Source organism: Odocoileus virginianus, chromosome 10 (genome assembly GCF_023699985.2).
Source record: "Odocoileus virginianus isolate 20LAN1187 ecotype Illinois chromosome 10, Ovbor_1.2, whole genome shotgun sequence".
Classification (NCBI taxonomy): Eukaryota; Metazoa; Chordata; class Mammalia; order Artiodactyla; family Cervidae; genus Odocoileus; species Odocoileus virginianus.
Window position 1 is genome coordinate 2505591 of NC_069683.1, and position 26522 is coordinate 2532112.

The 26522-nt window shown below is 51.7% G+C and overlaps 1 protein-coding gene across 1 annotated transcript; it reads right to left on the minus strand.

Moving 5' to 3' along the window:
* Nucleotides 1–723: 723 nt before the first annotated feature.
* Nucleotides 724–22973, minus strand: ZDHHC5 (zinc finger DHHC-type palmitoyltransferase 5). The gene is made up of 12 exons (XM_070472913.1): nt 22860–22973; nt 18717–19910; nt 11323–11444; nt 7966–8123; nt 6666–6838; nt 6434–6536; nt 5791–5882; nt 4901–5033; nt 4198–4321; nt 3695–3807; nt 2390–3252; nt 724–2017 (listed from the first exon to the last, which is right to left on the minus strand). Exons 2-12 carry the CDS (start codon nt 18818–18820, stop codon nt 1852–1854), a joined length of 2151 nt encoding a protein of 716 aa, XP_070329014.1. The 5' UTR covers nt 18821–19910; nt 22860–22973; the 3' UTR covers nt 724–1851.
* Nucleotides 22974–26522: the final 3549 nt, after the last annotated feature.

A 26522-nucleotide genomic window follows, 5' to 3' on the forward strand; every position in this document is an offset into this window, starting at 1 on the left:
GAGTGGACAGGGAGTGCGGCGTGCTACAGCTCGGGGTTGCAGTCGGACGCGGCCGAGCGGGTGAACAAGGGAACCGGCACAACTAAGGTAAACCCTGCAGCAGGCAGGTCCAGAAACCGCGAGAAAACCCCGCTGACGGCAGCTTGACCTAAGCCCAGTGTGACATGGCTGAAGTCTGTTGGTGCGAGCCAGGGTTAACCTAGACCAGCAGACGGAAAACCACTCATTCCACTCGCGTTAACCTAGGGTTTCAGAGTGAGGGTTTAGACTTCACTTGCAGACAGGAAAATAAAGGGCTCTGGCCAGCTTTCTGAGATGAGGGTCTAAGGGTGCCTGTTTAAATGAGGACACAGCCTTTTGCTTTCGAAAGAAGAGGTGGCATGAGATGTCACACTGCCCCGTACGTCCCTTTCACGCCGTGATCATCCACTGGCTCACCTCTGGCTGCATCCAAAAGGAGCTTTACTATCCAGAGAAAATTGTGTTAAGGGATTGTAGGCAAAAGTCAAGAGCTGTCTAGACTCTGAAATGACAAGAGTTTTGTCATTACAAGAAATCACTTAAAAACAGGATCTCTTTTGTCTCAAGTGGTTCTCTCCCCCATAGTCCTGCTTACAGATGGGCCTGGACCAGAGACGCGTAGGAGATCGTCTTTGTAACTTCCCATCACGGATCAGTCACCCTGCCTTAAGCACACAAAATAACACAAGTCAGGGGGGCTGGTTAGATCAGGATTTCTTTTTATTCCTTGTTGGTTTAAAATGGCTAATCAGAATAAAAAATAAAAGGGCCTCTGTCTAGAGGCTGGGGTTGCCCCTATTTTTGAAGGTGAGAACCCAGGTATCCCATCTACCCAGCACCATACTGAGGTGGGCAGAGGGGGACCCCCAAGGAACAGCTGGAGGGGCCTCGGCCTGCCGCTCCTTCTCTTAATCCCGTTTTTGGCATGTGATGAGAAATATTGCTTTTTGGATTCTTCTTTCCCGGCCTTGGGTTTAAAAATAATGTTAACCGTGTGAACAGGGGAGGAGGGCTTTGAGGGGCCCGCTGGAGAGGCCTGCTCTGCTCCCTCTCCCCCAAGAAGGGGGGTTACCCCAATATTGTTGCTGGAGCTCTGCCAAGCCCTTCTCCTGACCGCCCCCTCCCCGCACGCACCAGTCACAGGGCTTAGGCGCCCTCCCCAGGGGAGACTAAGTGCTGCTGAGCTTGAAAACAACTCTCCTCTCCAAGCCCTCCTTTGACAGACCCCACCCCGACTCCCCTCAGCTGTCTTTCCTGACCACGCAGCACCAGCAGCGCAGGGTGCTGTGTCCCTAGATGGTAACTGGGACCCAGAGCAGGAGCCAGGGGGAAGAGGGAGACTTCAGTGGCGTCTGCTCTCCTGCTGGTCTGAGGGGCAGGAAGAGTAAGGGCCCCTCACTCATCTCCCTCCCTCATCTTCCCATCCCAGGATAGATATATAATTTCTTTGATATTTATTATATATATATATATATATATATGTACACACACACCTGGTAACGCAGAAGAGGAAAAAAATAGAATCCGTAACAATAATAAAAAAAATTATTTCTGGTTTAAAAATGATCTGGTTCCCTCCAGGGCGAGCAATTGCACAATTGTCCACTGAGTCTGGTCCGGGGGGTGAGGAGGGCAGGGTCTTGAAAGGTGGAGGGGGGATGCTACCCCAGTCTTGGGGCCCCGACTCTCCCACCCCCCAGCCCCCTGCACTTTATGAAACACCCCTCTTCTTCTCGGAATCGGCGGTTTACACGTCCATGCAGGGGAGGGCCCCTGGAGGAGGGAGGCGGCCCGGGGGCCCTTTGGTGCAGGCGCGGAGGCGGCCCAGGCTCACACCGAGATCTCGTAGGTGGTGCCCCCCACCCCCGACACCTTCTTGACGCCGCCCCTCGTGGGGCTGCTGAGAGGTGGCTGGCCCGGGCCAGGGGCGGCTGAGCCTATGCTCTTGGGCTGTCCGTTGGATTTGCTGTAGGCGGTCTTGAGCTGTACTTCATCTCTGGGAAGGAAAGGAGAGAGGGGTCAGCGTGGGACACGACCCAGCAAACAGGCGGAGAGAAAACGTCCCCTCTCCACACGCCTTTCTTAGGCAAACACCCCCTTCATCTCACTGTCCTGCTGACGAGCAGCCTGCCTCCCTCTCCCCACTACTGACTGCTTCTCTCGAGCAGCAGCCACCGTTCAGTTCCTCCCCGGCAAACAAACTGCTTTTTAGGGAGACAAGACTAAGGGAAACCTCTCCTCAGTCTCAACAGGTGAGGCCCAGGAAGGCAGGCAGAGGACGAGGGGAAAGGCCGGGCTCTCCCTGGGCAGGGCGCCCCGGGGCCGCGCACTGGAAGGCAGGTTCGGGGGCCAGGACGTGGACACTTACTTGGGCGTCAGTAATGGCTGCAAGGCCACTTCCTCCGTCTCGGGGACACCAGGGGGGGCTTTCTGGCTGCTGTAAGACACGGAGCGGCCCAGGTAGGGGGCGGGCGGGCCTGGTTCAGGGGACGCGAGTCCCCGGCCCCTCAGCCCATCCGGCTTGCCGAACCGGGGGGCCGCTGGGCGTGCCAGCGGCGCCTTGCCCAGGGGCGAACGCTTGGAGTCGTCGGAGGAGGAGCTGGTGCGCGGCGCGTGGCCTGAGCCGGGCGTGCACTGGACGCCCGAGTCCCCCAGGCCCGGCTCCTCCTCGCGGCCGGGCGGCGGTGGCGGCGACTGGCGCAGCAGCTTCTCACGTTCCTGCAGGGAGGCCACGATGTGGCGCGACAGGTTGTCGTAGCGGACAGGCGAGGGCTCGCGGGGCGCCGGGCCGCCAGGCGCCAGGCGGGGGTGCCGCTCGGCCTCCCGCTGCTGGGCCAGCCGGGCCGACAGGAAGGGAGACGTGTAGCCCAGAGGTGGCTCTGGCTCCGGGCCCGCCTGCACAGACTCGAAATCGGGGCTGTCGGAGGGCGTGAGCAGGCTGTCATAGGACAGGCTCCCGTTTCGTGTCTGGTTGGCCAGGCTCTTATAGGAGGTGGAGGTTGTGCCCTCGGAGCGGATGGACTGCAGCTGGCCCAGCTCGAAGCCCGTGCCTTGGGCAGACTTGAGGCTGGAGGACCGCGAGCCGCTGGACAGCGGGTCAAAGGGGAAGCCTTTGCCGAAGGTAGGCGAACGGAAGCTCTCGGGCTCCAGACTTGGCTCCGAGCGGTAGCTGGGATGGCGGCTGCTCTCTGCGATGGAGGTTGGCTCCTTCAGGCTGTCCCCGCGACTCAGCTGAGGGAGAAAGCAGAGCCAGCTCTCAGCCGCCCCTCCCTCGACACTTGAGGCCCCAGAGTCCAAGGAGTCCTTCAGAATCAGTGTGTGTCATGCGCCAGCAACATTTTTAAGAGTTCACCTGTGTTCTCTCATTCAACCTGAGGCTCATCTCTGATTAGGAACAAATAACCTCTTATTGTAAGACGCAGGGAATGAGGCGCAGAGAGGTTAAGGAACTTCTGTGACAGTGGAGCTGTTTTGAACTCAGAGCTGAGGCTGTCCACAGTGCCCCTCTGGGGTGAGGGACACACGTCAGGGAGACTCGGTACCACTAGTGCCAACATGGAGCAAATGCCTGTGGTTTTCTCTCCTTGCGGTGCTTCCTGCCCTCCTCCCGTCCCCGTGTTCCCAGAGCAGGTGGCCTACATTCCAGCCCTACTTCCTGGGGAGTGCTCAGTACCTTGGCGCTGGACGAATGCGGCATGGCGGCTGACGCGCTGCTGCTGCTGTAGCCCGGCCGGTACTTGTACATGGTGGGCGTGGGGGGACTGTCCTTCCCCAACAGGCTGCTCTCTGCAGGAAAGAGGCCCAGGGGCACCACCTCATAAGCCGCTCCCTTAACTTGGTTACAGCTGCTTAAAGTACAGGGGAGATAAGGTAGGCACAGATATACCGCGCAAAAGGGAAGGCCCAGGAACATACATGAGTTGGCTGAAATGAAGACTAGAGACTCAGACCAGCCCAGAACTGACAGTGAGTGAGCGCAGAGACCCTGGGACACACTCCAGTCTGTCCAGAGGCTGGCGGTACGTGGATGGCCCTGTCACAGCCCGAGATCAGTGGAACCCCCTCCCGCTGTCCGCAGAAGTGGCTCAAGCACTGCTTGAGTTTTCTCAGTCATAACACAGCGGCCTCCCCCAGCCCTTGCCATCTCTGCAGTGATCTCACTCCTGCCACACTCACCCTCGTTAGTGGCCAGGCTGAGGTGTGTCCGTAGCCCTGTGTAACGGCTCAGGTCCGGCTTAGGCGGGGGTGGCGGCTCCGCATCTGCTGACTGGCTTTCTGTTACCTCCAGGCTGCCTTTAGACTGGAGAAATGAGGCAGAAAGGAGCGTCAGAGCGACTGGAAGTATGAAACTGGGGGGCGGGGGGGTGCGTCATCATGTGCTTCTCAGCTAGGCAAGGAGAAGCCAGTCACTCTGGGGATGGTGCTGGAGAGAGAGAAGTTTTCCTCAATAAGGGTTTCATTCTGTCATTTATTTCCAGCAACAACTACTTGAGCTCCTACCATCCATAGTCTCTATGTTAAGTCCTAGGAAGACAAGCGAAGGAGTGGACTCAATCTTCTACTGTTAATGAACTTAAAATGTAATGGGAGAAGTTACGTATCTAAGTAACTTTATGACAAACCAGAAAGTGGTAACTACATTAAGACATTTAAACAAAGCAAGCTTCCACCTCTGCCATGGATGCGGCTCCCCGAGGTACCTGGCGTTACTCCTTGCACCCCTACCTCAGTCTCCTCAGCTCCCCCTGGACGCCATGGGGGCAGCTCCCGAGGTACCCGGAGTCACTTCCCTGCACTCCCACCTCAGTCTCCTCAGCAATCCCTGGACGCCATGGGGGCAGCTCCCCGAGGTACCCGGCGTTACCCCCTGCACCCCTACCTTAGTCCTCCTCAGCTCCCCCTGGATGCCATTGTCCATGATCTTCACGGTTATCTGGCCATCTGACACTTCGGGTCGAAGGAAGGGTGGTCTGATGACAATTGTCTTCTCTTTCTTTGGTCTCCCCAAATACCTGAGTGTCAAGAGTGAGAGGGCTTTTATTCAGTCATTCAGAACTATCTACTGGCTGCCTACCCTGTGGAAAGCACTTTTACAGATAGAAGAAGACAGTCCTAGCAGGCCAGGGAAAGACCAGCATTGAACTAATTTCTTCGATTCTATGAAGTACAAGACCGAAGGCAAGGCCAGGCCTCTGGGCAGACACACCCAGCTCGAGGCACTCTGGAGTAAATCTCATCCTCACCTCTCCAAAGGGAGTACCACCTAAAGAATGCACTATGGAGAAGGAAATGGCAACCCACTCCTCTGGAAAACCCCATGGACAGAGGAGCCTGGCAGGCTACAGTCCGTGGGATCACGAGAGTCAGACACAACTTAGCGACTAAACCATCCACCACTACAAAGTGAATATATGCCTAAAGATAATGTGTGAAAAGGATATTTGCCATATACTAGCTAGTTTTTTGGTGGGAGGGTGGGAGTCAAGGAAGACTTGAGGTTATTTTTTCATCAACTTCCATTTTATACTTATTTATAATGGCCATTATTTTTACTAATACTATAAAACTATGAAAATGAATAAAATACTAAAAGTTTCATATAAAAAAAATAAAGAATGCACTAAACTCACAGGGTCTGAAGGTCGGCACTTCAGCACTCCCCATTCTAGGAGAACCCACGCTACAAGGCAGCCCCCCACCCCAGAACCAACCCAAAGAAGACAGGCGTGTGTGACCGAGGGTGAGTGCTGGAGCAGGGGGCAGGCGTACCTGGGTGCTGGGGAGCTGCAGAGAACACGGCTGACGTTGTTACAGCAGCCATTGGTGAAGGGGTTCACACCTCCCCGGAACTTACCCGTAACCTGGACAGAGGGAAAAAAGACCAAATCAGTCAAAGGCAAGGGGACCATGACCTCCAGAAGCCAGAACACCCATCGGTGACAACTTACTGTGCACCCACTACCTGGGAGGTATAAAAATGAGTAACGCACAATCCTGCCGTAAAGAAGCACGTGTCTGTGGTGACTGCGAATGGGAACTCAGGTCAGGGTCATCAGTTCAATTTCTGGGTCTACCTCACGGTACTGTCTGACCCTAAACATCAGTTTCTTTATGGAAAGTGGGGATCTCTATGTAAGAGTAAGCAAGTAAGGTTAGCTGCTATTATGTGCAGGAAACTAACTACAAGCTTCCTGAGGGCTGGCCCAGGTCTTTACTGTTTCTATCGGCTCAGAGCCCAAGTAGTCCAGTACCAAGGACACAGTCTATAAATGCTTATTAACTAAGACATGGCCTGTTCTCATGTTTACATGAGGAACGTGGACACCTCATCACAAAAAGTACACACTAATCCTGGGGCCGAGAGACAGAAGCCCGCTTTCCCATCACGGCCTCCCATCACGTCTCCTCCTACCTGTTCATTGGTGGTGCGTCCCCTGGCCACCAGCACCACGTGGAACCCCGTGAGGCCAGCGACCGGGATGAAGAACAAGCCAGCCACACACATCACAGCCATCCTGAAGCCAGCGGTCAAGGAGAGCAGAGCCCTGCGGCCTGGCCCGCCCCGGCCCCTGCTGCAGCCCCCACCGCCACGGGCCGCCACCTGCTCCCTGCCCTGCCCCCGCCCTGCAGGCCCCGAAGGATACGTGACGGCCGTACGGACCCCGGAGAGCTCCTCCAGGTGGTAGAGGACGTAGAGGAGGCCGAAGCCAAACACACCCGTGATGTGGGCCGTCAGGGAGAGCAGGAAGAGGAAGAAGTAACGGTAGTTCCGGCGTCCGATGCAGTTGTTCACCCAGGGGCAGTGGTGGTCGAACTCCTGTGGGCGAACAAGGCAGGCTGGGGCCACGCATGACACCACTTCTGTCAACAACAGCAAAACTAAACGCCGCTTTTAGCAATGTATGATCATGTTCACCATTTAGTTGCAAGATATAACAACAGACTCCTGCAGTTTATCTATCAATCTGTAGGGCTTCCCAGGTGGGAAAGAATGGTAAAGAACCCGCCGGCCAAGACAGCAGACGTAAGAGACATGGGTTCCATCCCTGGGGCGGGAAGGTCCCCTGGAGAAGGAAATGGCAACCCGCTCCAGTGTTCTTGCCTGGAGCATCCCATGGACAGAGGAGCCTGGGAGGCTACAGTTCAAAGGGTTGCACAGAGTCGGACACAAATGAAGTGACTTAAGACATCAATCTGTAACAAAGACCTTCCAGAGGTTGATCAAAGGCCAAGGCCATCTCTCAGTTTATCCTACGTGACCAAGGAACTCTGACAGGGACAAATGTCAGAGGCTTGCAAATACATTAAGATTTTTCTTTTTTAACAAAAGAGGCTTGGAAAGAAAATCTAGTAGGCAACTGCTTATAGCTAAGTACAAATGGACTGGGAAAAGGGTTAAAAATAAAAGACAAGGAATGCAGAAGGACAGAAAGAGAAATATAATTGTACAATGTGTTCTGTGTGTTTTTAATTTGAAAAGCGCACGTTTATTTTTTAATTGTTCTCCGCGTATAGTGGCCTTCCCATGCTGGGTCGGCTCCCGCTGTGCACCACGCGCACCAGCTGTGTGTACGCACGGACCCTCGTTCGCAGCCCTGCCGCTGAGGCCGCCGCAGAGCACCGGGCAGAGCTCCCCGTGCCGCATGGCACGTCCTCACCGGCTACCTGTGGTGAGACGTGAGCTCAGCAGCGTGACGGTGTGAGAGACAGAGAGAGCGCCGACCAGGACAAGTAACCCAGAAGCTGGGCTGGGTGTGGGAGAGCCTGCGCCTGCCCACCCGGGGGCCCTCCCGCAACAGGACACACACAGGCCACCTCTCACACGTACATCGCTGCCAGCACTCTGGCAGAGCGAGAACAGCCCCGGGAGCCGGCCACAGCCCAGAGCCCACAGGACTCGGCCCTGATTCCGCGGGCAGGCCGTCGCGTCCCGCAGGCGCTCACCTCCACACAGTTGTCGCAGACGCTGCAGTGGGAGCAGCGGGGAGGCCGGTAGAAGCGGCAGGTGGCACACCACTTCATGCGCACCTGGATGCCCTTGATCTCCACGGTTTTGTAAAGGGGTGCCCGGAAGTCGTCTTCTTTGTCTTCGTCCTCTTCAGCTGCAGAGAGGAGAAGCTCCTGAGAACACGGCTGCGCTCAGCTGCACTAGGCACTGGGGACCCGTGAGGTGCCTCCAGGGAATGCGGCCGAATGGCGAGGGAGACTAGGGACCAGCAGCTCTGACGCTGCGAGATCAGCTCTTTATACAACACCATGGAAATGACGAAGTAATTTATTCTACACCGGGGAAAGCGGTTCAGGAGGATGACTCAGAGGCGGTTCTGATATGGATAGGCTGAGATTCTTGGTTTACATATTATGAGTATATTTCAAAAGAAATAGATGATTTACATATCAAAGTACATATATAATGAGTCTGCATAACAGTTCAATATTTACAAGTACACGACTGAACTACAGCAATCCAAATGGGGAAAAACAAACCAGCGTGAAGCTCCTCTCCACGCACAGAGCCCTTGGCCAAAGGTCTCCCCTGGCTCCCTGTACATGTCAGTGCTGCTTCCTGGTCCCAGACATTCTCCTTACCGGGATGCCCTTTCAATTTTCAGCTATCAGAAACTCACACAGCAGAAAGCAATACAACACTATAAATCAACTATTAAAAAAAAACTCACCACCCCAAGTGATGGTGAAGTTTTCAAATTTACTGAGTAAGGGAAATGCTAACAACATAACTAAGTGAAAAAGTACAAGGTAAAGAACTGTACAAACTAAAAGATCCCATTTTGAAAACAAAAACAGATATGCATATATGTGCTACAGGTGCATGGTGTGTATAAACACTATATGTATAAATCTTCAAAAGAGTGACTGAAAGGAAAAATATGACAATATAACTAGTTATCTCTGGGCTGTGAAATTACAGGTGACATTCATCTGTTTTGTGGGATTCCCTTGTGGCTTAGCTGGTAAAGAATCTGCCTGCAATGTGGGAGACCTGGGTTCAATCCCTGGGCTGGGAAGATCCCCTGGAGAAGGGAAAGGCTGCCCACTCCAGTATTCTCGATAAGGTAACTGGCACATTTAAGAGAAAAATTAGACGTCATCAACAACAACCGTCAGCATCAATTTCTCTTTCTACCTTATTCCACCAATGCTGGTCCTCACTCTTGCCTTCTATTCCAGAAACAGCCTAGCTCTGTGAGCATCACCCTTCCAACCAGGAGAGGACAGCATCTCCTCCTCCGGGTCACTCAATTACCCGCTTTCCTCAACTTCAGTTTCTCTCTATCCTCTGGTTGTACCTCCTCATGCTACCGACACACTAATGCCTTCTGTATCAAGAAATAAACGAGACCCTTCCCTCTCACCTAAGACACTCCACCTTCTGCCTTCTCTGCTTAACTTCTTGAAAGAATAACCTTAATCCTCACGGACACTGCTCCCTCATTTCCCATTCACTGCCTTCCGAAACACTGCAGTTTTGGAAATTTAACTGTCTCTCTCCCACATATATAAACACATGATTAAAACTGTTCTTGTTGGGAATTCCCCGGTGGTTCAGTGGTCAGGACTCAGCGCTTTCACTGCTGGGGCTTGAGTTCAATCCCTGGTCAGGGAACTAAGATCCTGGAAGCTGCACAGCAGGACCAAAAAATAAAGAATCCTGTGTGTGTGCTGTATTTTTTTTTGGCCATGCCATGAAGCTCTGCGATCTTAGTTTCCCAACCAGGGACCAACCCCGTGCCCCCTGCAGTGGACACGCAGTGTCTTAACTACTGAACAAAAGGGACATCTCGAACAAATTCTTATTAAGATCACTAATTTCTTAGTTACTAAAACAATGGGCAACTTGGAGTTTCCACACTACTGAACTTAATTTCTGATGCCACCAACCATCAGCTATCTCATGAACTTCCCTTAGCCCCCACTTTGTCCAGTTTCTCCTCCTCCTTTCTTTTCTTGCTCAGTCCCTCCTCAATAGCTCCTTCTCCTCTGCTCATTATTAATCAAGGCTGGTCAGTTTGACACCCGTTCTTTCCTAACCTCATTCTACTTTCTCTAGACAATCTCACTCCTGCTGCTGACAAAACTGCATGGCTGAGGGCTCTGCCATGAGCCTCACTACTGAGTTGCCACTGGGTAACTGCACCTGAGCGACCCATTGAAGTGAAGTGAAAGTCGCTCAGTCGTGTCCAACTCTTTGCAATCCCATGGACTATACAGTTCACGGAATTCTCCAGGCCAGAACACTGGAGTGGGTAGCCTTTCCCTTCTCCAGGGGATCTTCCCAACCCAGCAATGGAATTGGGGTCTCCTGCTTTGTAGGCGGATCCCTTACCAACTGAGCTATGAGGGAAGCCAGAACAATCCATTGAGTATCTCAAATTCAGCATGTCTGAGATGATTTGTCTTGCCTCCAAAACTGCTCAGCATTCCTGTAACCTGGGTCTTAGTTCATAAGAACCAGTGTCCAACCTTCTTTTAAGTCAGGAGCAGTGGGACCACCCTAGACAACAGATTTACCCTCTCACTCTCACCTAACAAGCGATTAGTCATGAAAAATTCTCCTGGGTCTAAATTTGTAAATCCAGCTTTGAATTCAAGTTCATCTGGTTTGCATTATTGCAATAACCTCCCAAAAGGTATCTATCTGTTCTTACAAGAATTACTTTCGTGAAAGGAAATCTGATCCTGTGATTCCTCCAGTTCAAGACCTCTTGCTGTCCAAAGGAAGAAGTGTAATCTGTGTAATACACAGTCTTTCACACTTGGCTCTGGTTTACCTTTGCCCCCTGCCCGACCCGGCACTGTCTCCCACCCACCGCACTCTGTTTCCTGGTCACTGTTCAGCCACATGCGGCTTCCTCTGCCTACAGAGCCCACCCCGCCCATGCTCCACTTGGGAAGGTCTTCCCTCCGGCCCTCCAGCAGCATTTCCCCCATTTACCGGGCAGGGTGAGCGCACCCTTCCCAAGGTCTCACAGAACCTTGTTCATGCTTCCATTACAGGCTGTATCACACTGTTACTCTCTGATTCATCTTAGATATTATCAAAGCTAGCAATAATGCCCAACCCATACGCCTGAAATAAATTTCTGCTGAATGAGTAACTGAAAACCAGAATTGACCCAAAGTGGATCACAGGCCTAAAAGTTATAAAACCCTGACGTGCTTTTCACCATTAGACTACAGGAGCATCCCAAAATGCTAGATCCCAAAGGCCCCAGACCAATCGTGTATGCCAAAACTCATTTTTCTCAAAGAAAGTTCCGAGAGAGAAGAGGGAGCTCTTACCTCGAGGGAAGATCCCTGGGTCCATGAAGGTGGCCATGCTGAAGTTGGCCAGCACAAAGAGAAACACCACCGCATTGTAGACGGGCACTGCAGGCGACACGGACAGGCTCAGTCCTGGACAGCTGCACAGACGACAAACACAGTGAGGGGCTGCCACGACACTCGGGACAGCGACCGTGTAAAAGTGTAGGTGTGCGCGCCCCACACCTACATACACATCTCCTGTGGCTCACCTTTGCTGTCTCAAATTACCTTCATCCTCCCCAACAAGTGGGTCTAGTTTCCCAGGGAAATGCTCATTTTCGATCAAGGTACAAGACTCATAGGCCCTTGCACCAAAGTCTGTGTTCTTCAAACTCATTCTTACCCTGTGGATTGCCACGTGTCATGGCCTCTGTCCTGACCACCTCTTAACCAGGCCCAGGAGCGGGGACTAAGAATGTAATCAACACCAGCTGCAGTCCTGCTCTGGGACATCCCGAGGCCCCTGGACCTCTGGACCTCAGCCATGCCCCACTGACCCACACGCTGGCCCAGAGCAGGGGACAAACACCTGTCTCTCTGGCTCCAAATCACTCGCCACTGCTTAGAGCTTCTTCAGATCCATTACAGATACAAACATTCATCAAATACTTCACAGAATTTTATTCAACTAGAGGCTAGTTCTCAGGGTAAACAAAGGGAACCACTCATAGATACGGAAGGATACCAAAACCCTGAGATCAATCAATGAAGTAGAAGAGTGGAAGAGAAAAAAGAGAGAGAGAGAGAACATATCAGACCAAAGTGGCCGTAAATCCTCCAGGGAAAAGAAACTGGCCACACGTATCAAGTATTCCAGAGTTCAAACCACGAGAAGGCTTTAGGGAACTTCTTGATACCGAGAGTGAGCTGGGCCCTCAGCTTCTGTCAGGACAGACATCTTAGGAATGCAGCCCACTCGCCCTTTCCCCGAGGATAGTTCCTGCTAGTGTCAGGAGAACAGCTGATGAGCTGCCTGCGGGGTCCCTGGTATCAAACACCCTCTCTTCCGGCTTAGCTCAGAAGAACTTCCCACTACAAGACAGTGGCTAAACACCCTAATCTGCTCTGTGGCTGAGAACTTAATCTCCAGAATTAGGCCAGCATCTGTTCTTGTCCCCCTTCACCCAGACCAGCCGGAAGGAGAGGAAGCGTTTGCTGAAGGAAAGAGATGCCAGCAGAACAAGACAGCAACTGACCTGGGAGAAGTAATCCACGCAGGCGTGGATTCTGCTGAGAGCGGACCTGTCTCCATCCAAACAATAAGCACAGCCCTGAGCGGTGATTCAAGACGTTCAAAGAACAGAGCTCCTCAGTGAGGAACAAGCTAATGACAGGGCTTCCCTGGTGGCTCAGCAGTAAAGACTCTGCCTGCAAATGCAGGAGACGCGGGCTCGACCCCTGGCTGACAACGTCCCCTGGAGAAGGACATGCCAAACCTTACTCCAGCATGCTTGCCTGGGAAAATCCCATGGACAGAGGGGCCTGGCGGGCTACAGCCCAGGAGGTTGCAAAAGACTCGGATGCGACAGTGACTGAACAGCACAGCGACAAACCAACCACAAGAGGCCAAACTGTCACAAAGCGTCTCCCAAGCCTTTACTACCACCATCTATTTATTCAAATTCCATTTAGCCAATCATTAAAAAAAGATTGAAGTAAATATTCACAATGCAAGGCTTTTTTGCATAGTAACTATCAGTTAACTCCGCCTCTCTTGATGGGCCAGTACCTAACTGGGAGACAAAACCATGAAGCTAGGGCAAAGGCACTGATTTCAAGGAAAAACAGACCTCCAGTCATGGCTCTAGTTTTATTCTGCCTAAGTCTTCTACGGAAGCCTCTTCCTCTGGGGGCTGATTCAAAAAAGCTGACCCCACACCTTGGCAGGGCTTGGGGTGGAATATACAAGCGAGAAGGCAGAGTCTTCACCCAGCCCCACCCACAGCGTGACCTCCGAGGTCCTCGGAGGGAGGGAGGGAGAGAAACTGGAAACCAGCCGCCCAGGTCGGAGCCCCTCCCCGCCTCTGAGCTGTCACTCCGATCTCCGCCCAGGGGAGAGGAGAGAGGGTGACTCACTCGACTCCTACAGCCTGGGAAGATAATTAAAAGGGAAAAGGAACTGAATCCTGAGAACACTGAGGCCTCTGTGATTAAAAGTCTCATTCCTAGAACTGGCTACTGTGGCCTCTGGAGCTTCAGGAAAAGTAAGGGTCCCTCCGTCTCTGAGTGAAACTACGCTGACCAAGGACACATCGGCCCCCTCACTAATGTCAACCTTTCCGACCCCATCCTGTCCTCAGTTTCCGCATTTCCAAACAAAGCAAATCACTCCATTTCTTGGATATCCTGCCAACAACCTGCCCCTGGATAATGAACTTTACCCCATACAACCTTCTGAATATCAACCCCTTCCAGCTGAAGTGTGTGACTCTAGAATAAAGTTCTCATCTCTGTTCCAAAATAAAAAATAAAAGTTCCAAAATAAAGCCGATCCCCACTGTGGCAAGTATCTAGAAAAGATGCAAATAACTCCATGGCATGGGCGAGCCTTGCTCCTAGATTCAAATCAAAGACTACTGCTTCCAACCTGAGCACTCCAAGCTGGGTACATCCCACCAAGGAGAGGCCTTGAGGGCGGGGCCTGCTCCTGCCATACCCCACACCCTGCCAGCCCCAGGGGGGCTTGCCATTGCTACAGTACTTTGCCAGATTCCTAGGTGAGCCCCCCAAGTGGCCTGTCTCAATCTGCTGCCTTGGATGGGAGGAGGTGAGGCCTGAGCTGAGGAGCTGTTGAGGCTCGTCCTCCGCCAACGGCGGTAATCAAAGAGCTCCGAGCGCAGGGAGTGGCGTCGCTCAGAAGGCCGGCTGACTCACGGGTGAGACTCCCAGACCTACACCACCCCAGGGAGAACAGGTTCTTCTGCCCGCCACTCCAGCACTCCTGTTTCCAAAGCCAAATAAAATTGGGAGCTGCTGCTGCTGCTAAGTCACTTCAGTCATGTCCAACTCTTTGCGACCCCATAGACAACAGCCCACCAGGCTCCTCCGTCCCTGGGATTCTCCAGGCAAGAATACTAGAGTGGGTTGCCATTTCCTTCTCCAAAATTGGAAGAGTGGATTTCAATACTCACAGTACTGAAAATCTGTCCCCCAGACCTAACTCTTCCTATTACATATCTATATATATATGTAAAATTAAATTCCTGGTGAGAAAACTAAAGTAGGAGTCAAGAAGCTTTGGATTTCAATCCTGTCTTCATCAGTGCTTTGCTACTGTAGCCTTAGGTAATTTACAGGAAACTGCAAGCTTGTTACGTCAGCTACATCACACAGATAAGAGAATGAAAGAGACAATGCCTGAGAAGAGCTTACGATTCCTTTTAAAATAGCTGGCTTAATATGAGCATTCACAAGATAGAACAAACAAAAAAAACATTATTAACCATCTCCATCATCATCAATTATCATTCCAGCCCCACCTCCCTCCCTAACTGCACTTCCTAGGTACCAGATTCAAGAACACAACAGAGGTATTTGCTCCTAAAGGACAGGTCTATGCATTCCTGCCATGCATAGCACCTACTCTGAGTGTATGCGGGAGTGTTCCTTGGTGATGAGGCAAGCCTAGAAAGAACATCCCACTTATTGCCCCGGGGGATCCTCAAGATTCCACGGGAAAACAATCCCTTCCCTTCTAGGTGGGTAAATTTCTCATGAAACACTGGATTTGTCCTGTCTTCTCCAGACTGTCAAGCAGCCGAGCACAAGACTCAGGACTTGGGCACATATTCCTGGATGAGAAAACAACGCGGGAAGGAAAAGAACCACACTGCTCAATTAATGCCCTAGATCACGAGGCTGCTCCCACTCAAATCAGGTGCCAGCACCTCTGCAGTCACGAAAAAGAAACCCAGAGGGAGAGTCACTGAGGCTGCCCAACTCAGCGGGTGAGACGCTGGAGGGGCGAGCGGCAGAGACGGGAAAGGCGGAAGCGCCTCCACGGCTGGGGCCCTGGCCGGACCAGCACGGGTTTCTGGACAACTCTGACTTCCCTTCCTGCAGAGGATGACTCGCGGCCCAGACTTTACCCCCAGGCCTGCCCCGCCAGTTTTAGAAACAGACTCCTCAGACACTAACTGACATAACTCCACAGCTCAAAGAGACTTCAGAGGATATGATTCAATGACTTATTTCTAATGGTATTGCTAGGAGCCCTAAGGAGGGTCAGGGTCAGGGTCCCCAGGAAGGCAAAGAGGAGATACCCAGGGTCTGGGCCTCTATGCGCCAGCCTCTCTTGAAGCAGAGCAGTCCTACCCTTACACTTTATATACTGGGTTCCACAGAAGAGCTCAGTGGGGGGAAAAAAGGGGGGGGGCATATTGCTTAAATAAACTCTCTTAGGTCAACTTCCTCATTATACAGAGAAGACAGAGGCCCGCAACAGCTAACTGACTTTACCAGAACCAGCTTCCCCAAACAGGGCTTATTCCTCTCCCCTGGAATTGCCCGCTATTCATCACAAAAGGAGACTCAGCGAAGCTAGGTGGGGTCCAGGCCGGTGACCTTAAATGCAGGGTCAATCAGGACCGGGAGGTTCCTTGAGCAGGCCCCCAACTTCCCAAACAGTGGAAAGAGTAAAGAACTACAGGGTCCCCGATCGCTCCTGCTTAGTTTCAGTACTGGACAAAGGCTGTAAATGAGAGGCACCCGGCTCATGGGGGAGACCTCAGCAGTTCTAGGCGAGCTCCTCTGGAGCAGAACTCACGGTCTTGCTGACCACACCCAGCTGCTAATTTCTGCTCCACGCTTTCCCTGCTCGACAAAGAAACGCGGAGAGTGAACCGCGCCTAGTTACTGGAAGCCTCCACAAACTACACCTGCCAGTCGGGAGGGCTCGTGTCCTCCTCCCAGGCCTGGAGGCCCCAATGGAGCTCTCGCCCGGGGCCTGCCCCGGTGTGGGAACAGCTGCAGCCTGGTGAGGAGAGCAGGGCAGCGGCAGGGGCCGACTCAGGACCCCAGCAGGAGCTGGCTCCAAAAGCGCCTTCCTCTCGTCTACCTGAAAGCAGTCTTTTTTAGACTGTCTATGGTTTTAAGTGGAGACCTGAACCTCAGAAGGGACAGGGCGGTGTGGGAGAAGAGTGCTACCTCCAGCCAGGTATCTGCTTGCACAGGTGCTGCCACGGTCAGATGGAGGGGAAGAGACGAGCACTTCAGAAGCCACGCGCATCAGGGGCGTGAGACAAACAGGGTGTCCATCTCGTCCCCACCAAGTGGGCAGGGTGAACCCGTGGCCCGAGGAGCCTGCTGGGGGGACTTGAGCGAAGTCTTAAGGTGCTTCGCACTTCGGGTTAGAGGTAACAATGCCAAGTAAGAGTCAACCCTGTCCTCCAAAATCCTTTCTCCTAGAGCTGAGAGCACAGGGAATAAGGAGGGCCCCTGACTTTTGTGGCACCAGGCAACAGGAAAGTAGGTTAAACAGCTTCAACTATCAGTTGAGAAAATGCCTATGTCAGGACAACTCTTTGTGGCAAAACTGGTAGAACCAGCCAAACACTTCAATGGCTCCAGAGGAGCAAATTAAGAACTAGGATTCTGCTCGCCCCAACTCAGGAATGGATGGGTTGAAAGAGAAACCACAGAGCCAGTCCCCAATCTCTTCGCCTCCCAAAGGCTTTGCCTCTTAAAGGAAAAGACTCCCTCCCCTATTAGGCGGCTCAGATTAGTCTTGAACCTGTCCCTCCTGACAGCACCACAAATCCCACAAAGGTCCTAAGATCCCAGGTAAACATCCCTCGGTCAAAATGCTGATTCTACCTCGAGGTCATAACAGCAGAAACCAAAATCAAGCCCGACACCGAAGACTCACCCCTCCTTCCTGGAAGGCGGGGCTGACCCGAGGGGCTCCACAGCTGTGCTCAGGCCCAAAGAGCCTGTGGCAGAGTCTGCTCTTCCGAAGGGGGGGTGGGAAGCAGGGTGATGCTCATACCTTAGATAACAGCTTCATTCTTCCCTTGCTTAAAAACCAGATAGAAAAACACTGCATTTACTTTACATCTGCATTATTACTCTTTTGGTCAAACAACCCACAGTTTTGAGAATTCCTTTTGGCATCAGAAGTTCTATTTGGAGGGAGGTGGTTCCTTCCCTCCTAACACAGACTTAATTTCTGTTCTACTTTCTCCCCATAACAGTAACTGCCCGCTTCAGTCATCCTTCAATGAGTCCAAACTGCTTTTATTCCCAATCACTCCAATTCATCTTCTTCTTGCCAGCCACCTCACACTGGCTCTAACCAGCACCCCACAATTAGGTTTGGCCTGAATCACAGCAGAGTCAACCCCCCAGAAAATCTAGCATACTCTGATAGTTCCAAGAGCTACAACTAGAACACCAACTCAATGACTCAACAGTTTAAGGCTCAGAAGCCTGGTATGTTAAATTATAAACAGGTAACAGTAAAGATGCTCACCAGGTGGGCAACAGCTGAAGTAACAGGGAAAAGAATGAAGATAAATCACTCAGATCCCCTCCAGTAACAAGCAGATTAAGAAAGGCTGAATATCCTAAGTGGGAAGTCTTTCAATGCCAACTCAACTGCTTTTCCTAAAAGGACCATGGAATAGGAGAAATGCCTGCCATTCCCTTCAGCAGGAAGCACTAAAGGAAGCCTCCTAGGACTCTCTTCTTCAATGAAACCTGCTCTTTCCCAGCGGCCTTCACGTCTTCAGCTTCGGCCCTGAAGAATACAGAGAAAACCAGGGCTTCCCCGAGGGCCGAGGGCGGAGGACTCTGCCTTCACTGGGGTGGGCGTGAGTCCATTCCCGGTCGGGAACCATCCTGCATGTCGCATAGCAGTTAAAACCACACACACACACCACCACCACGAAAACCATCTGAGCAACACTAAAGGCCAAAACCGCCTCATTGGTAGACCCTCTAAATCGAGTTTGAGATTCTCCAGGACCGAGTTCCCGCAATCGCAAACTTGAGCTTCAGTGAACCTAGGGAAAAGCCACGACTACTTGACGAACCTTCCATCGAGTCCAGTTCTCACAGAACTGGCTGCTGAGGCTGCTTCATCCTCTCTGGTGACTCCCTCCCACTTCCTTTCTAGTTCAGAATCATCTAATGATGAAAATGGGTAGGAAAATAGGAAGACTTCTGTGATTCCAGAGGAAGGGAGGTGGGGAAGGCAGAGGGTGGGCCTGGCCTTAACTCTTCTCACCGCACCTCTGCGGTTTCCGTTTACCTGTATTAGACCTCAAACACTCCCAGTCACTTGGCTTTGCAAGTAAGGAGCCAAACTCAAGAGGAGACATACCCCCTCCCCTCCCCACCCCGCCCGATACCACTGCCGGGAGGAAACTCACGTAAAGGCAAAGAAGAGGGTCGTGGCTCCCACTAAGAAGATGGCGGCTGCTGAGACGGGAACATACTTGCTGGGTTTGAACCTCTTTGCAGACTCTGCGGGCATGTTGGAGCTCTGCTGGGAGATCTGCCCTGCCGCATAGCACAGGCCCACACAGCGGCAGAACAGACAAGAAAACGGGACGAGGGCGACCACGGAGCGAGGAGGACCGAAGGAGACCAGGGACACAGAAAATTTAGAATCACCACCCTTCCCCCTCCCAAATAAAACCAAAGGTCAAGAGATCTCCCAGGAAGGAAAGCACATGGGAGGGGGAAAGGTGACTCCAGATGACGAACCACCGCCTCCCCAGAACAAGGCAGGAGAAGTGATTAAGAAACACGAGCGGTACAGTTTAAAAACCGGAGACACACAGGAGGCTGCACACATGCAAACGGCTGCAGGTGGAGAACACGGGCGGCTGGACAGGTCAGGGGACAGCACATGGAGGGAGGCAGGTCCTCCGGAGGGAAGAAGGGGAAGGCGGGGAGCACAGAACGCCTCTGGCGAGGAGAACGTCTTCAGAGGAGACACTGCAGCAACACGACCACCTCACTCCCACCGGAGACGAGCGGCGCCCGGGGGGCCTGTGTTTCTAGTTCAGTCCAAGGAGGGGCCTGGGGCCCCTGCCAGCTTTAAAGAGAAACCCGCTTCACTGCGCTCCTCGACCCTCTCAGGCAGTTTTCTCAACGCCACCACTCCCACACCTTGACTTCGGGCTTGTCGTCTGGCAGTGGTGGTTTAATTTTATTTACTTTCTTCTCTTGATGGCTAAAGCTGGGCAGCAGCTGTTACAAGGTTGAGTTGTAAATCCTTTTCTTTGAAGGGGGAGGGAAAACAGAGCCGAGAGAGTGTACGAGCGCAAGCTTGTCCGTCTTCAGTCTGTTCTTGTTGCTCCCAAACCCTTCAAGGGCTCCATTTCCTGCAGAGTTCATGTAAAACGGAAGGGAAACACAAAACTCCCAAAGCCATCTTCTTCCCAATTAGCAAAATAAGATGAAGAAAAGCAATTCCACTTGATGATACTTTTGAAAGGTCACTGTGGATGAAAGCAAAATTCCCAAGAGGTCCCTGTTTCCAGGTTAGTCAGTGTCTCTGATCTTCTTTAATCTTGGGCTTTCTGGATACAGAGTTCAACCAGGTTATGATGCCTCACCTGGAGAAAAACAAATACCTTGATCAGAGAATTTTTTCACAGCATTTCTCAGAACATTGAGGCTAAAACCCCACAAGGTATTCTATTAAAACGTGCCTTCTGAAAGAAGATGATTTTCTACTTCACTATGTTTATGTGGGAAGGACTCTGAACTGGGAAGACAGTGGGCTCAGAATTCTTCCCTCTTCCAAGTGCTCTTCATTTTGAAGAAAAAAAAAACATGGCTTCACCTGGCCTAAGATCATCAGAGAACTAGCTCTCGACACAGATGGGGCCCGTCCCACCTGACACTGATGGGCAGTAAAAAATACCAAGAATATCAAAATCTGAAAACAAACAATGGCACAGCAGAGCAGGGTAGTCCTAGAAAAGAGATTTCCCTTTGAACAAAGAGAATATTTATTGCTACAATGAAAAAAGGAGGACAAAATTAGGACAGTCAGTCTCATTTCCTTTCTGCGTGTGTCTCTCACGCTCTTATCCTTCTACGCTTTTTAGTTACAACCTTAAGAGAGGCAAAGGCTGAATTTTTCGTCTTCTGAAGTAACTCGTGAAAGGACCTGGATGAGAAATGTCCCTGAACTGAAAGGTGGGATGCCCTCTAAGAGGAACCAAGCCAACCACAGGGGCGGGTCTTTCTCTTCCCAAGTCAACAAGTTTCTGCTCCGATATTGGCCGAGTAGGAAGTCAAGGGACCCCACCTTCCCTGGTATGATTAAGAATAGCAATTACTTCTGTTGATGGTAGTAGCAAAATAACACTTTGGATTGTATGGGATGCTTTTCATCTAGTGATGTCAAAGCACTTAACTCACATTATCTGATGACACAGTTCCTTATCCCACTCCATAAAACTGAAGGTTAGAGAACGCCTGAAGCCATCTACTAAGCAGTCAGGTTCAGAACTCACAGTTCAGAGGCCCCTCTGCCAAAGCAAACCCTTCCTGCCTTTCTCATCTAATATACTGCCTATCCACTGAAGACAAATTGGAATCTGCAGACCAAACATTTTATTTAAGGTTTGTTTTCTTCCATCCAAGAGGTGTGGTATCTCTCTAATATCAAGGACAGAGATTAAAATATCAGAAGTTTTGAATAGTGAAATATGAATGTACCCTGGAATCAATCACTTCCTCCTTTCTGTGGCATGGGAGATAAATCTTCCTTCAAGATGCGCTCGCACTCTCACTCACACACACAAAATGCAGTTTTAGAGGGCCACACAGCATTATTAGAATAGATTGATTCCTAGAGGAATCAAAGCCCAACTTTCTGAATTTAGGCCTCAGTAACTTTGTTAACAGTGAGGAGCAAATTCTTAGTTTGCAGACAGTACTATTAAAGTTTCCTCTCAAAGCCTCAAAGATTAGAGAAGATGAAAAATTGTGCTGCTTATATTTTATCTAGGGTAGGATATCACTTAGATACCATATGTTATTTCAGATTATATTTTTCTGACAGGAAAAAAGTCACATGGGCTAATATTGCCAAAGTAATTCAGAGTCATAACAGGCCAGGCCATTTGGGGAGGACAGTACTGGGAAACAAAAGTGATCAGCCTAAGATATTTAGAGAATATATATTAGAAGTGACACGACAAAACCTAAGGAAGCACTGGGTCTACTAAAGACGGACCAGGTCAGAGCAGAAGGATGTTCTGTGAGTAACCAAGATGAGACAGCAGGGTGACTGTGGTTCAGCAGAACCAGCAGTCTGGACCCATACCAGTAGGACAAAGGTGGACAAGCACGTGGATGACACCGTCAGGCACAGAGTACTCTATAGAAGGTGACCACGTATATAGAAAAGAAACTATAGAATGTGTTGTTTCAAGGCTTTAAGGAAGGTTTAACACAAGTACCTCCTTAAAGGGGTGAATGGATTGGGCAGCATGACTGACAGCACAAGCCCTGTTAAGATAAAGTGGTATAATAGTATAATACTGTAAATCCGAATACAAAGTTATCAGTATACGAAGAATAATCCACATGTCAAGATACCCGCCGAACAGTCAAAGAGAGGTTTAATATGGGCGTGATCGTTATAAACCGAGGTAGCAAAGTACGTGGCAATACAAATCCTGCAAGTATTAGGTGGGTTTTAAAGACTAGGTGATAATGACTACTCTGAAGAGATTTAATATTGTGCAAAGGGATCCTGGGATTAAAAATAATAAAAATAATGGAGACGAATATAAGGTCAACCTAGACAAGATGGCATTAACCAAGAAGTGAAAACTCCATGGCACAAACACTGTCTAGAGGATAACATGTATCTGATCTCACACCTCCTTCCAGAACTTTGTCACTTTTACTTCTCATTTCGACGTCTCCATTTGGCCAGGTCGGTGAAACACTTTCAACCTTCCTGCCCCACAGGATTCCTATAGGCAAAATAATGGCCAGCACAGTGGAGCTCCCACTTGTGAAAAGTACAAAGTACTGGAAGCAGGGAGCTCCGGGCTGGTGGGGGTAGGGATGGGAGCGGGCGGATGCGAGGGGACAGGTAACAGGATGAGGCTTGGGCCAGAACAAGGGACAGAAGAGCGGGGCGAGGGGCTCGAGACGCAGAGAGAGAGCGGCGCCCAGTCCCCACCCCGGGGCCGGGGCGCCGAGGGTCGCCGTCCGGGGCAGGGCCGGCCCACACGGAGAGGACGCGGTCGGCGGCCGCAGGGCCCCCAGGGGCTGAGGGGGCCCGCGGGACGCGGGCCGGGGGCGGCGAAGGCCAGGGTCCCCTCACGACCCGGCCCTGAAGGGAGGCCCGGCCTCTGCCGGTCGCCCTTCTCCGGGGCCCGAGGGTCCGGCCGCGGGCGGAGGACCCGGCCCGGACACTGAGCGGGGCCTCCCACCGCCTCCCCTCGCCGGTCCCCCTTCCCTAGAGGTCACGCTCCCCTCCCACCCCCAAGCCCCGCACTTCCGCTTCCGCAGGGGCCGCCGACCCCGGCACTCACCCGCGGCTAGCTCCGCGTCGCCGCCGCCGCCGCCGCCTCCCGGCAGTGCCGTCCGGCCTCTGAGAGGCAGCGCGCGGCCCCCGCACGCTCCGCGCCCGCCCCACGACGCGCGCGCCCGCCCGGCGACGCTCGCCTACCAGCCGGCGCGCGGCCGTTGCCCTCAGGGCCGGGTCGCCCGCCCTCCCCGCGCTTCCATTGGCTCCCGGCGCCGGGCGCGCGCGTTGCGTCTCGCGCGGGGCGCGTTTCTCTCATTCATGCAGCTCACGCCGCCGCGCCCGCCCCCGCGCGCGCTCCCATTCACCGCGCGGCCCCCACCCCCACGCCGCCCAGGGCGTGCGCGCGCACCCCGGCGACCGCGGCGACCTCGCGGCCTGATTGGCTGCGGGAGCACAGCGCCGCGCCACGCGAGAACACACGAGAGCGCGCGCGCGCAGGGCCGTCGGGATCCGCCGGCGACCGCCCGGGGAGGGTGGGCGTACTTGGGGGGAGTCAGAAATGGGGGAATGGCTGGGCGAGTAGTCCGCCTTTCCTGCGTCCCGATTTCCGCCCCTCCTGGATAGACACAGAAATCCTCAGAAGCAAAATATAGTTATATGTGTCTGCTGAAAGTTCTCAAGAACAAGCTGCAACCCTCCCGAATTCGCCACCCCCCCCCCCAATAACTGTGGTACCAGCCAGACAGGCTTCTGAGATAACCAATCACCCTCGGGCCCCGGCGTGTTCCTGTTTCAGCCCCTCCGTGCATTGGCCAACCCCCGGCCACCCCGCCCCTTTTTGACGGCGAAAACTTTATTTAAAACAATCTTGACGGGGCCGTCCCCAGTCTGAGCTCCCGGGTACCAGCAGAGGTTCATGATGATGGCAGGGCTTAGGCTGTCCCTTCCGCCTGGAGGGTCTGACGCGACTGGAAGAGTCAGTTTAGAGGACGAGTTAGTGTTAGTCTCTCAGTCGTGTCCGACTCTTTGTGACCCCCGTGGATCCGCCAGGCTCCCCTGTCCATGGGATTCTACAGGCCAGAATACTGGAGTGGGTAGCCGTTGCCTTCTCCAGGGGATCTTCCCCTCCCGGGGATCGAACCCAGGTCTCCCACGGATTCTTTACCAACTAAGCCACCAAGGAAACCCAAGAATACTGGAGTGGGTAGCCTATCATTTCTCCAACGGCTCTTCTGACCCAGGAATCGAACCGGGGTCTCTTGCATTGCAGGCGGATTCTTCACCAGCTGAGCCACCAGGAAGGGCGAAGAGCCAGCCAAAGGCCCGGGAAGAAGAGAGAGGAGAGCGGGCCCCAGCCTTGGGGCCCCAGGGCCACCCATGGAGGAAGGCTCCGGGAGTGCGCGCGGAGGCAGCAGCGGCCCCTGGAGTAAGAGTTTCAGTTCAGTTCACTCACTCAGTCGTATCCAACTCTTTGCCACCCCATGGACTATAGCCCACCAGGCTCCTCTGTCCATGGAATTCTCCAGGCAAGAACACTGGAGTGAGTAAGGCCTTCCAGGGGATCTTCCTGACCCAGGAATCAAACCCAGGTCTCCTGCATTGCAGGCACCTTCTTTATCATCTGACCCACCAGAGGTATGTGTATAACTCAGTTACTTTGCTGTACACCTGAAACTCAGTTCAGTTCAGTCGCTCAGTCGTGTCCGACACTGCGACCCCAAGGATGGCAGCACTCCAGGCCTCCCTGTCCATCACCAACTACGGGAGCTTGCTCAAACTCATGTCCATCAAGTCTGTGATGCCATCCAATCATCTCATTCTCTGTCGTCCCCTTCTCCTCCTGCCCTCAATCTTTCCCAGCATCAGGGGCTTTTCCAATGAGTCAGTTCTTCGCATCAGACAGCCAAAGTATTGGAGCTTCAGCTTCCGCATCAGCCCTTCCAATGACTATTCAGGACTGAGCTTTAGGATGGACTGGTTGAGCCCCACTTAATTCCCTTCGTTTCGCTATAGCACAGGGAGTGGAGCCCCGTTGCCTAATCTTGGGCAGTCTGGAAATACAGGCAGGAAGGAAAAGGTTCTCCAGAAGGTCCTGTCCATGGCGAGCTGCTAGCCAGTTCTACCTAGATCTCGGTGCCACACTTTGCCCTAATTAGTCCTACACAGCTGTGAACCCAAGAGAAGACCCGGTGTTCTCTCCTGATTTAGACCAAGGCCATTTTCTGCTCTGGCTATTACATAATAGTCTTTCAAAAAAGTGTTCCAGCAGCCAGTTTTCTGAAGCCAAGGTTTCTCACCTGTGAAGTGTGATTCTAAATCCTGCTGTCTGTCCTCGGCTTTGGTGTCAAATGTTGCTGGTTTAACTGCTCTGATGTTTAGCAGTTAAGCAGCAAGGGAAAGGAGAAGGTCTACCTTCTGTTTTCTGAGGTCTAGTCTAGTTCTTTTTCTGGCATGGCATGTATTAACAGGCTGTAGTTCATTCTTGCTAAAGGCTTCATCTACCATTTTTTGCAGCACATTGTAGAGTCCTCTTAATGACTGTGTATATTTTAAAAATGAAAAATTTTTTAACTTTCTACCTTATGGTAGGTAAAGTTAAAGTATTATTGGAGATAAAATGTTTGTAGAGGCTTTTCTATTTGTAAACCAACTTAATTTGTTTCCTTAGGGAAAGATAAAATGTCATTTATCTATATTTTTCTTGGGTTTGTTGTTATTATTTTTTGCCTACACAGCATCTTTGCAGAATTCTGGTTCGCCAGTCAGGGATTGAACCTGCACCCCCTGCCTGGAAGTATGGAGTCTTGACCACTGAACCACCAGGCAAGTCCCTTTTCTTGGACTTTTAAGACTTCATTTATCCAAGTTCACAGATTAGGCCTTTGCCTTTTCCCACTTTCAACAGTCTAAGAACCTATAAATTGTTTTGTCTCTTAGTTAGACAGTGCTAAATGGGAATGAGCATTGGACATTTCACTGACCAACCACATATACTAAACTCCCCTAGGACACTGGATTACTGAATGCCAAGCTGTTAGCTGGGTGAGTACTGACAGTGGCATAATCACTATCCCAGGGTTTAGAGAGAGATTCCATTTTCTTTTCCAATTTTCCTTAGGATTGTGCAAGATATTTCCTGGAAAGGATGTTTAATAGAACACAAGATTTAAACTGATAGTCACTTCTGAAAAGTATTGCAAAGTAAAATCTAGACTAAAACAATGAGATATCCAGATCATCAAACTTCAAACAAATTACTTTGCTATGTATGTCAAGTAATACCTCATATTTTTTTCTGGTGTAGTTTATCAGTACTTTTTCAAAGCATCTGTACTTTTTTATCCTCTCTCCCAAAGTTTCCTCAATCTCGGATCCAATCTAGATGCTCAAGTAAAAAATGTGGGTATTACCTTTGATTCCACGTGCTTTTCCTTACCACTCCTATCAGCAAGTCCTATCAATTTTACCTCTGAAATCTCCTGAGGCAATCTACTCAGCTCTCTCTGCTGCCCTCTTCTGAATCATTAATTCTCACACTGACCCTACCTCGAAAGTCCAACTTGTGTTCTTGCTTCTTTTCTTGCCTCTGGAATCCATTTTTCTGCCTGGCAGTAATATTTTCAATGTAAACTAAAACATGCCATTCCTGTGTTCAGCCACCTGCAATGGTATGAATTTTTGTGCCCCCACCCAATTCTTATGCTGAAGTCCCCAGTATTAGGAGATG